General features: G+C 42.2%; 1 protein-coding gene across 3 annotated transcripts in view; it reads left to right on the top strand.

The window, feature by feature from the left end:
• PHKA2 (phosphorylase kinase regulatory subunit alpha 2) overlaps positions 1-12,590 on the top strand; it is a 190,070-nt gene that overhangs the window by 77,158 nt on the left and 100,322 nt on the right. For all 3 annotated transcript variants that reach the window (XM_040338217.1, XM_040338216.1, XM_040338218.1), the window contains exons 8-11: positions 1,705-1,803; positions 2,394-2,540; positions 2,773-2,826; positions 9,536-9,658. In XM_040338217.1, the coding sequence (XP_040194151.1) occupies positions 1,705-1,803; positions 2,394-2,540; positions 2,773-2,826; positions 9,536-9,658 (423 nt within the window). The remainder of the gene's footprint in view (positions 1-1,704; positions 1,804-2,393; positions 2,541-2,772; positions 2,827-9,535; positions 9,659-12,590) is intronic.

Genomic DNA, 12,590 nt, shown 5'->3' with positions numbered 1-12,590 from the left:
CCAGAACATTTTCTACTGTCCTTTTAGTAAATCACCCCTGGTGTTTCCTCATGTGTCCAGCAGGGGCTTGTTTTGTGGAAACAAAAAGCAAAATATTCCACGCTGTCTATCAAAGATGAGCAGCTACAAAACCAAAGACAAGTGGATGAATAGATAATATGAACAAAAATGTAGCGCTAGATAATGGATGAAAATACTACATGAATAGTATATATTATACGTTGTAAATCTGTGGATACATGTGTAGATTAAAAGTGCAAACACAGGGCCGGATTCAGAAAGACTTACGACGGGCGTAAGTCTCCTACGCCGTCGTATCATAACTGCATATTTACGCTGGCCGCTAGGGGCGTGTACGCTGATTTACGCCTAGAATATGTAAATCAGCTAGATACGCCTATTCATGAACGTACGCCCGGCCGTCGCAGTACAGATACGCCGTTTACGTAAGGCTTTTTCCGGCGTAAAGTTACCCCTGCTATATGAGGCGCAGCCAATGTTAAGTATGGACGTCGGGACCGCGTCAAATTTTCCGTCACTTACGTCGTTTGCGTAAGTCGTTCGCGAAAATAGGGCTGTGCGTAATTTACGTTCACATCGAAAGCATTGAATTTTTGCGGGTTAATTTGGAGCATGCGCACCGGGATACTTTCACGGACGGCGTCATTTACGCGGGGTCACGATGATTTTGCATAAAATACGCCCACATCTTACAGATTTGAATTAGGCGGGCTTACGCCGGCCAATTTACGCTACACCGCCGCAACTTTCGGAGCAAGTGCTTTGTAAATAATGCACTTGCCTGTCAAAGTTGCGTAGGCGTAGCGTAAATAGGATATGTTACGCCCGAACACGCGCTCCCTACCTGAATCTACCCCACAGTCTATATAAAATAAGTGACAGTCCAAAATAAATGATCAAGTGATGGTGCTCCAAAAATTCAATGCATAAATTGAACCAAAGTGAGAAGAAGCCGTCACCAACTGAAAGGAGGCTTACCGGAGAGATTGAACCCTGAGGAACATACTAGGGTTGTCCAGATACCGATACTAGTATCGGTATCGGGACCGATACCGAGTATTTGCGGGAGTACTCGTACTCGCGCAAATGCTCCCGATACCTAAATAGAATACTTTTTTTGTATTTATCAACATGTTCTATGAAAATTCTTTGAGTTTTTTACTACTGCGTGACAAGCAAATAAAACATTTTTATTCATTTTTACTCATTTTTATTCTTTTATAATGTCTTGAGTTAGAGTTCTTCATAATTCTAAAGAAAATATCCTTAGTCTGTATTGTGGTTTGAAAACTGTCACATGACATTTAAAAAAAGTATCGGTATTCGGTATCGGCGACTACATGAAAAAAAGTATCGGTACTTGTACTCGGTCCTAAAAAAGTGGTATCGGGACAACCCTAGAACATACGTCCTGTTTTGTGGACAGGATGTAGAAAGGATCATTACTATGTTGAACTACAATTGAAAGAAACATAATTACGTGTGTTTTCCCATGCAAACCATTGTTATATTTTATATTTCATGAATGTATTAGAAAAATACTGTTACCTCAATGCCAATACTCCGCTGTTCTCTTTTTGTACAAAGCATCTTTAATGTACTAATGATTGGTATAGGCTATATATTGTAGCACGTGCTATCTTATGGCATACAGTTTAATTGATCTAATTGATATATTCGTAGGCTGCTCTTGAAGCTATTGATGAACTTGACCTGTTCGGTGCTCATGGAGGTCCTAGGTCAGTGATCCATGTCCTACCGGATGATGTAGAACATTGCCAGGTAAACATTACAGAACCCTATATACTATGCTTATGAGACATACCATAATGCTTTCGTTAGCAAAACCGGCCCCTTTCAATTACAGAGTGGTGTAGTCAGTTGGTTGGCACAGTAAAAGCTGTAAACCTTAGTTTGCAAAAAGATGTCAAACGCTTCCAGGTTAAAAACGCTAAAATCTTGCATCTTGCTAGAATTAGCATCCACTCTAAATGTGTTTATCTTGTTAAACTCAAGAATTAATATATTTCAGATCTGCAAAAGTACCACCATCTTTAAAAACTAGACAGTTGTATGCTTTCCATTAGTACAAGAATACAATTTGTACTTTAGTCTGTAAACTGTTTTGGGCAAGATTCTCATCCTTTGTTTTTTGTGTACCTTAAACCCTTTTATTGATTAATTTATGCAGTTTGGTGGAAGGTACCGTATTGACTTTATGCAAATCAATAATAGTAACAATAATAAAACAGTTCATTTACATTTTTTCGATTTTTTTTTTTTGTCCTGTATGTTGTTAAAGTTACATAGTGAGTACAATTTACCATCTCTGTGGAAAGTTGACTTACACATACGTGTCCTGTTCTTTTCAGTCTATTCTGTACTCTATGTTACCTCGAGCATCCACCTCCAAAGAGATTGATGCTGGTCTGCTGTCTATCATTTCATATCCAGCATTTGCAGTGGAAGATATAACCCTTGTGAATGTCACCAAAAATGAAATCCTCACAAAGCTGCAAGTATGATATATGTAGAATATTCAATCTTTTTATTTGTGCAATCATTTTATTTGTATGTGCATTTTATTGACCTCATCCGATATTAATATATTGCATAAGTTTATTTTTTTATTCTTTGTTCCTTGCTGTTACTGTTGCCTGTTGTTATAGCTGTCACAACCATTTATTTAAAATAGCCTTTTTATAAAACAATTGAATGTTTGTCATTATCAATATTTTATTTTTTACTTAGGGAAGATATGGCTGCTGTAGATTTCTGCGTGACGGATATAAAACTCCAAGAGAGGTAAACTGAAATCTAAACGTTATAGTCTTTGTTTAGAAGTAGAATGCAATGTGTGTTATATTTCATTATGCTAAAACAATTTGTATTCCTATGTCCGTCCAAGACTAATACAGAGGAAGGGACAGATCAAAGTCGGACATTTATTTGCTTTATCCATGCATACACTAATATAGTTACATAGTTAATAAAGTGGACTTTTAACGGTACAGGTAATCAGTGTAAAAATCTATAAATATTTATTTGTAAAAAAATATACATATGAAACCATCTATGTACACAAACTTGTAAGACAGTATAGTGCAGGGGTCTCAAACTCAAATTATCTGGGGGCCACTGGAGGTAGAGGCTGGGTGAGGCTGGGCCGCATCAAGTATTGGACCAAAACTCTAAAATGTACAACTGATGCAATCTTAATAATAGTTCTAAATATTAACGGTTGTAAAGAACATAGGTTTCTCTTACCTCCTACTTCTTGTTGCCAGAGACCTGGCAGCGCTTCCTCCTACACTGCTCAGCAACATTTGGCTTGAGTGAGGAAGCAACTGACACCCTCAATATGGCTTGAAGATGCTCATCAGTAAGTTTGGCCCTGTACTTTGACTTATTAAAGTTCATGGTGGAGAAGAGCTTTTCACACAGATAGCTACTCCCAAAAAGGCACATGATCCACTTGAACATCCTGGAAATCTCAGGGAAGTTGGTGGGCAATTCTCTCATAAATTGTCCAAGCTTGTCTGTTTTTCTATTTATATCCCTGAACTTAGCTTTGAGTTCAGAATTGAAGTGCAGATCAATTAGCTCCATTTGAAGCACATGGGGTGCATCTTCCACATTGAAGGAGAAGGGGTCAGCAAACATTTGGAAAGTGGCTGTGTGTGTCTTGAAGTCCACAAACCTGTCATCAAATTCTTCCTGTAGCTTTGCAATGGCATCAGAATACTTAATGCTGCTGAATAGTGTGCCTGAGTCCATGAGCACCTTGCATGTTGGGAAATGGCAGAGGTTTGTCTGAGAAAGCTGGGCTTTCCATAACACAAGTTTTGCAGTGAATGCCCTGACATTGTCATAGGCAACATTGACAAGCTGCCCCTGGCCTTGTAACTTCTTATTTAGTATATTCAGCTTATGTGTGATGTCAACAAGAAAAGCCAAGTCCATGAGCCATTTGGGATCACTTAGTACAGGAACAACCACCCCATCCATCTCCATGAAGGCTTTAACTTCTGCTCTCAACTCAAAAAAACACTTTAAGACGTTTCCCCTGCTAAGCCAACGCACCTCGGTGAAGTATATAACATCCTCATATACTGACTCTATTTCCTCTAAAAAGGCGCGGAACTGCCGATGCTTCAAGCCCCTGGATCTGATATGGTTGATCAATTTCACAACGTCAGACATCACATTGTCAAACTTCAGGCATTTGCTGCATAAGGCCTGCTGATGGATAATGCAGTGCAGAGCAATGGCCTCTTCCACACCCTCCTCTTGTAGCTTTCTTTGAACCTGTGCCACAAGTCCATTTTTCCTCCCTGTCATTGATGGCGCTCCATCAGTTGTTATTCCTACAAAATTCTTCCATAATAAGCCAGCATCCACAATGGCTTTACACAGCTGGCGGAATATCTCCTGAGCAGTGGTCTGGCCATGCATTGGAATAACTGTGAGCAACTCCTCCAACACTTCAAAATTGTCATCCACACCACGGACATATATTGCGAGCTGCGCAGTGTCAGTAACGTCTGTGCTCTCATCAAGAGCGACTGAGTATGTGTGGAAATTTTTAGCTTTTTCACACAGTTGCTCATAAATGTTACCTGACAGGTCAGAAATGCGCTCTGCCACTGTGTTGGCTGAAAGGCTGATGTTGTTAAACTGACCCTTCTTTTCTGGACAGACTATACCTGCAGCCTGTAACATGCACTTTTTGATGAACTCGCCTTCTTTGAATGGCTTTCCTGCCCTAGCTATCATCTCACTCACCATGTAACTAGCTTTGACTGCTGCATCACTCTCTTTATTTGCTTTCTTGAAAAACTCTTGTTGCCTCAGTAGACATTTTTTAAGTTTAGTGACCTGGGCCTCTCTCTCATCTCCCTGGTATTTGGCATACTCCTCAGCATGTCTAGTTATATAATGACGTCTGATATTGTACTCCTTGTGCACCGCAACATTCTCGGTGCATATAAGACAAGTCGGAATGCCCCTGTGCTCCACAAAAAAATATTCCATCTCCCACTTCTTCTGAAAAATTCTGTGCTCATCATCAACCTTTCTCTTTAAAGCAGGTTTTGAGAAAGACATGACTGGGGCTGGAAGACAAAAACGTATTTGCACTGTACATAACACTAGTTTGTCTCAACTGTACTGCCTACAACAGCTCTATCCTATAGGGACGCCACTGCGTCACAGATTGCGCCTCTGCCACCTCTAATGTTCACTCTCCAGGATAGTCCCTATGACGCTGGCTGCAGTCACATACACACTCACTCTTCTCTATATGGGAGGGCCACCTGCAAACTACTCCTTTTTTCCTCTTCTTCTTTCTGCACTGCCAGCCAATCACATGGATGAGCGCTCAGCCTATCAGGGCAGTGAGCCAATATTCGCTCAGCCCTGATAGGCTATCAGGGCTGAGCGAATATGGTCTGACATACAAATAATGCCCCCATCATGTGCCCCTCGCATATAATGCCCCATCATGCGCCCCTCATCACCCAACAACACCCTCCACCAGAGGTAGCACTCCCATCATCCACCAGCAACACCCCCCCATTCTCCTACCCCCCTGTGGTGATAGCATGAGCTGATGGATTATGGGGATGTTGCTGCTGGGGGGGGGGGGTTGTTGGATGATTGGGATGCAGTATCCCCCTCATCATCCACCAGCAACAACTCCCCCCCAGTAGTAGCACCCCCATCAGCTTATGCTATTACCACAGGGGGATAGGGGGAATGGGGAGGGGGCTGTTGCTGGTGGATGATGAGGGTGATACTGCATCCCAATCATCCAACAACACCCCACATCCTGCAGTAGCACCCTCATCATCCACCAGCAACACCCCCCCCCCCAGCAGTAGCACCCCCATCATCCACCAGCAACAAAGCACCCTAACCATTCAGTTTGTAGGCCTGTGCACACCCCACACCAATTCATCAGCGACACCCCCAGCGCCCCCTTTTCTCCCTGGCAGTACTGGTATTGACTTACCAGGGTCAGGTGCACCGCACTAGCTGCGTAGGTAGGCGAAGCAGGCCGAGACTCGTCGCACCAGGTCAGTGCGGACGGCGCGTCACGTCGGCGCCGCCCCCACGCCGCTGACGTCACCTGACGCCGACCCCTGCTTTGCCGGTGTCTGTGAGGTACTTCACCGGCAGTACGGGAGGCAGCGGGAAAGGTACGGGGAGAGGGCCGTGGCCCGCAAAATATCGCACAGCACGGGGAGGGGGCCGCGGGCCGCAAAATTTCGGTCCGCGGGCCGCATATGGCCCGCGGGCCGGGAGTTTGAGACCCCTGGTATAGTGTCAACATATAACCCCAGTATGTATTAGAGTAGTATTTCAAAAAATCTTATAATGATACAAGTATACTCATAGCATGAGGACACACAGACATCAAAGGGTACATATAGATTTGGTATCTTGAAACTTGGTTCAATATGTGAGGTAGTAGATCTTGCTTTTACTCGACATGTTTCGCATAAAAACGCTTCATCGGGAGCATAGAAGTAGACCAGTCGAGTTTTGGGCAGAAAACACCAACCCGGCTGCCACCGATAAGGCTCTGTATGTACAAAACTTTAACCCAACCAGCCCGCTGGGAATTAGGTAAGTATTCGTTATATATGGTAGTAGAAAAATGGCCTGTAACACAAACTGCCGGTAGACAGTGGTGTAACGGTCACCACCGTTTACGATATTCTCATTCCATCAGCCACGACAGCTTATCTGACACTCCAACCATCCAACAGACATGATCCATTTCATCCCCCCAGAATAACTGAGACTCACACAGCTCTGGTACTGGTTTCAAAATGCATGAACGCTTTTAATGGTCTCTTAGCTTTCTTATATACAGTACAGCATGTTAAAGTTAATCACAGGGACAAAGAACTCTCCACCACACATCACACAATGGGGCTTCAATCACATTCTTTTAGATAACGACATCCAGTTGAGCTAATCATTAGTCACCCCCCAGACGTCCCGTCTCCGCAATTAGAGGAGGTAATTACTACAGCTTGACAAGTCACATTCCTTTACTAAACATAATTGACATGCTAATTCCCTACCCCTGAAAGGAGACATCTGACCCTTCAGACTTAGTTAGTACAATGGACACAGAATGTCATCACGGCAAGATACTTTAACATCCCATAATAGCCAGCCTTAGTTAGCATCTCAACAGCCTAGGTTAAGCATTGAAGTAGACACTCTTATTGACCGGTTGTGGGTCAGCATGAAATCAAACTGTAATATTCCAAGATATCCTGCAAAACATGACATCATTTATCAGTCACCCTATGCCCAAAAGGGGCACAGGGTGACCCTAGACCCAAGAGTCATTAGTGACGCTGGCACAGGAGTACCCCCCATCCTTCAAAAGTCTCTGGGTGTCGCGGGTCATTCCGTTACAAGTGACAAATAGGCGACGGGGACACCCTCCAATGTACTATACTCCCAACGTGGCTTATTGGGGCTTCACATATAATGCTCAAACAGGTCTAGGCACAAGAGGAGAGATAGCCACCTCTGCCTGTAAACACGTCCAGAGGGAGACAACGTATTCACAAATATGCCATTGTCGTGGAGTATGTATAGCCGCCAGAGGAGGGAGGAACGACACGGAGGGGACTGTCCTTCATAAACGCACTACTATGTACTGCAGTAACGCCCACATATGTAAACGGTGTTCAAATCACACATATGAGGTATCGCCGCGATCATCAGAGTGGGAGCAATAATTCTAGCACTAGACCTCCTCTGTAACTCTAACCTGTTAACCGTAAAAAAAATTAAAGCGTCGCCTATGGAGATTTTTAGGTACCGTAGTTTGTCGCCATTCCACAAGTGCGTGCAATTATAAAGCATGACATGTTGGGTATCTATTTACTTGGCGTAACATATTTCACAAAAAACTTGGGCTTACTTTATTTTTTCATTTTTCTTTTTTTCCCAAAAAGTTGCGTTCAAAACACAGCTGCACAAATACCGTGTGACATAAAATATTGCAACAATCGCCATTTTATTCTCTAGATTCTCTGCTAAATATATATATATATATATATATATATATATATATATATATATATATATATATATATATATATATATATATATATATATATATATATAATGTTTGGGGGTTCTAAGTAATTTTCTAGCAAAAATTATAGATTTTAACTTGTAAACACCAAATGTCAGAAATAGGCTTAGTCATGAAAGGGTTAATGTGAAGAATCCTTTCCGTATTTGGATATTAAATCTCTTTTTCTCTAGGCGTAAAAAGTGCCCCCTTGTCCTCTGTGTTGACCGTAAAGTGAATAACTCAACACCAAGTACACTATGGGGGTTATTTACGAAAGGCAAATCCACTTTGCACTACAAGTCCACTTGAAAGTGCAGTCGCTGTAGATCCGAGGGGGAAATGCAAGGAAAATAAAAAACAGCATTTTAGCTTGCACATGATTGGATGATAAAATCAGCAGAGCTTCCCCTCATTTTAAATCTACCCCTTGGATTTAGAGCAACTGCACTTCCAAGTGTACTTTCAGTGCAAAGTGGATTTGCCTTTCGTAAATAACCCCCTATATGTTGTATCTTTGTACATGTTGATCATACCCCCACTTAATCTCCTCTTCTCAAGAGTGAATAAATTCAGTTCCTCTAATCTTTCCTCATAGCTGAGCTCCTTCATGCCTCTCATCCGTTTGGTTGCCCTTCTATGCAATTTCTCTAGTTCCCCGATATATTTCCTTTACTGATGGTAAGATGAACAGGAATTTAGGTCTTGAACGGATGCTTCTTTATAAGGTTATTTTTGTGCCTCTACATTTTAGTCTAACTGCATAAAGAAAATCCTGCTTGTTGCATGTTTGGCTTGCCACCCAGCAAAGCAGATTTTGCACTATTAGGAAATACAGCGTACGCACATGCATGGATAAACGCCTATGCACAGGATCATCAGCATCTACTGTACATACAAATTTATATCATACAATCCCATATACCCAATCCTATACCTACAGTTGATCCAGAGGAAGGCAAAAAAAACAGCAAAGCATGATCCAATTTGCTACGGCAGGTGAAAAAATTCCTTCTCGATCCATTCACTTATATGACTGGCTGTAGGCACCACCTGGAGCTTCTGGACACATAGAAACACTGTGAATTTGACATTTGCGCTTATCTGAGCCTCTAAATGTCTGTGTGTGAGAGGTCTAATAAATTAGTCCCTATATTTGGTGTGTCATCTTAACCTCATCAAACATCAAAAGCCTTAAAAACTTGTACTGTATGATGGGAACTAAGCTATATTTCATTTCCAGACCTTTCTGGCTGTCAAATGCTGTGGTTTTGGCACTAATAGGAAAACTAGAAGCACGTCTACGCCATAAAATAACGGCCACTACAATTTTTATGCAAAAAAAAGTTAAATCTTCATTTGGACCTTGTCTAGAATTAAACAATTGTTTATTTTACATATTCTCAGGACCCGTCCAGATTACATTACGACTCCACAGAACTGAAGCTGTTTGAGAACATTGAGTGTGAGTGGCCTGTGTTCTGGACATACCTAGTCATTGATGGAGTTTTTAATGGAGACCACGTTCAGGTAAGAAGGAAAGGATTTTCATCCCCACGGTTCAATAAAGCAAAATGAACCACTTCACTCCGTGAAGAATTGTAATTTTTTGCAAATCGCCACTGCGTCGCTTTAACTGACATTTGCGCGGTTGTGCGACGTAGTACCCAAACAAAATTGACGTCCTTTTTTCCCCACAAATAGAGCTTTCTTTTGGTGGTATTTGATCTTCTCTGTGTTTTTTTTTTTTGCGCTATAAACAAAAATAGAGCGACAATTTTGAAAATAAAGCTATATTTTTTACTTCTTGCTATAATAAATATCTCCCAAAAATATAAAAACAACGTTTTTTCCCTCAGTTTAGGCCGATATGTATTCTTCTACATATTTTTGGTAAAAAAAAATCAGAATAAGCATTTGTTGATTGGTTTGCGCAAAAGTTATAGCGTCTACAAAATAGGGGATAGGGTTGCGCAAAAGTTTTAGCGTCTACAAAATAGGGGATAGTTTTATGGCATTTTAATTAATATTTTACCACAAATAGAGCTTTCTTTTGGTGGTAATTGATCACCTCCACTTGGCGGCAGATTAAAAGCAATGTACCTGTACGTTGCTTTGCCTGCCCGTGCCATTCTGCCGACGTATATCTATGTGAGGCAGTCGGCAAGCGGTTAAACCCACCAATTTAACTGTTTTCCAAAACAGTTACATTGAAGCCGTGCCCTTGATAATTATTACAGTTACTAGTGTGCTTATGTTAGCATTCAATCAAATTGTCAAGCCATCAAATGTCTGGTGTCATAGCTGATCACATGTGCAGCGCCAGGGCAACTGCAAAGTCTGAAACGTCTGCTTCCATGGCTGTAAAGTAGATTAGGGTTCAGCTCCAATATCCTGGATTGTGTCTGATATGATGATGACAATTATTAATATTATTTTAAATAGCCTTTATAGCTTTGAGGTCCAGTGGCGGCTGGTGCTCAAATTTTTTGGGGCGGTGCAAACAAATGAAAAAAAAAAACATCAATTGCAGCCTCACTGTGCCCATCAAACACAGCTACTGTGCCCATCAATTGCTGCCACTGTGCCCATCAAACGCAGCCACTGTGCCCATCAATTCTCACCACTGTGCCCATCAATTGTCGCCACTGTGCCAATCAATTTTTGCCACTGTGCCCATCAATTGTCGCCACTGTGCCCATCAATTACCGCCACTGTGCCCATCAATTTTTCCCACTGTGCCCATCAATTGTCACCACTGTGCCATCAATTGTCGCCACTGTGCCATGCCATCAATTTTCGCCACTGTGCCATGCCATCAATTGTCGAGACTGTGCCATCAATTGTCGCCACTGTGTCATCAATTGTCGCCACTGTGCCTTTAAATGCAGCCACTGTGCCATGCCATCAAACGCAGCCACTGTGCCATGCCATCAAACACAGCCATCAAACGCAACTGTCGCCACGGTGCCCATCAACTGGAACCACTGTGCCCATCAACTGTCGCCACTGTGCCCATCAATTGTCGCCACTGTGCCCATCAATTGTCGCCACTGTGCCCATAAATTGTCGCCACTGTGCCCATCAATTTCCGCCAGTTTTCCCACTCAAAGACCGCCAGATTGCCCCCCCCCCCTGTCGCCTGGCACTTAACTTTCTCGGGTCAGCCATCCTCCCTCCACGCTCCCTCTATGTCTTCTCCTGAGTCCCGCCCTCGATGTCGCTAACCAGACCCGGTCAACCTGATTGGCTGAGACACATGTCAGTGTTAACCAGGGAATGCACAGCATGTGCGTCCCCTGGTTAACTATTGGGAAGCCGATTAGAGCCAACAGGCTGTAATCGGGAAGCCTATCAGAGCCGCTGGCTTTGATAGACACTTCCAAAAACCAACAAACTGATGTTATTCAGATGGCCGGCACTCACCAGGGGGCCGGCCATCTAAATAGTGTGCGGCAGTGGCGCCGGCGACAATACATAGATTCATGCAATGCATGAATCTATGTATTGTAGACCTGAGTGACGGCGCAGGGGAGGGAGGGGGCGGCGCTCCTGCGCCCACTATGGACGCTCCGCCGCTGTTGGGGTCTATAATTGTGGAATTTTTAAACTGAATCCCGGGCTATATCAACTGTTGAATTAACTAATTTGGTTGGTTAACTAATTGTTCCAACTGCAGTTATGCAGTACAGCTTGGATACTGACCTACCTCCTGCCTGTAAATGGACAATGAAGGAGAAATGGCACACTGAATAAGTCATCACTCTGCTCTTTCTTCTTGTAAGCATTGTCAAACTGTTGACTGACACCATTGTGCAAAGGAATAGAACCCTGTTGCTAGTTCTATGCAAAAATGCATTTATTTATTTAGGTACACATACATGTTGCTGTTGCTTTTAAAAAGTAAAACCCTTGATGCTCTGTTAAAGTGTGCTGACAGCCTTACTAATGTTCGAAATGGTACAAAACTAGAATGAATGTGGACCGCTTCCCAGGAACTCTCAGATATCTAAATACACAATATACAGTACATAAATCCAATGAAATAGGTCATCATAAAATACCTATTCAGTGAAAACAAATTCTTTAAACTTGTGTCATTAATCAAAACTGTCATAAGATATATCCTAATGACCAAGCCAAAATGCCAATAATGCCTTATTATTGTTATATCAATAATAATCAGTCCAATAAGTGAAGTACTCCAGCTTATTTCATCTATCATCCAAGCTTTCCCCTCTAAATTAGGTAAACTCAGTAGATCTTGATGGATTTCTCCAATGCAATAGTCCGTGTGCGGTTGATGTCGGCAATCCATATGGCCTTTTTTAGTTGTGATTCATCTTTTTACCATTAATCCATCTGGCGTTTCTCCCGAATAAGATGTTAGTGATAAATTAAAACAACTCCCATAGTGTAAACCTCTTAGACATAACTAGACGTTCTACTCACATTGAGAGAG

The sequence above is a fragment of the Rana temporaria genome, chromosome 2 (assembly GCF_905171775.1).
Source record: "Rana temporaria chromosome 2, aRanTem1.1, whole genome shotgun sequence".
In the NCBI taxonomy this organism is placed as follows: domain Eukaryota; kingdom Metazoa; phylum Chordata; class Amphibia; order Anura; family Ranidae; genus Rana; species Rana temporaria.
Note: the sequence above shows the minus strand (reverse complement) of the source record. Positions and strands in the feature narration are given on the sequence as shown.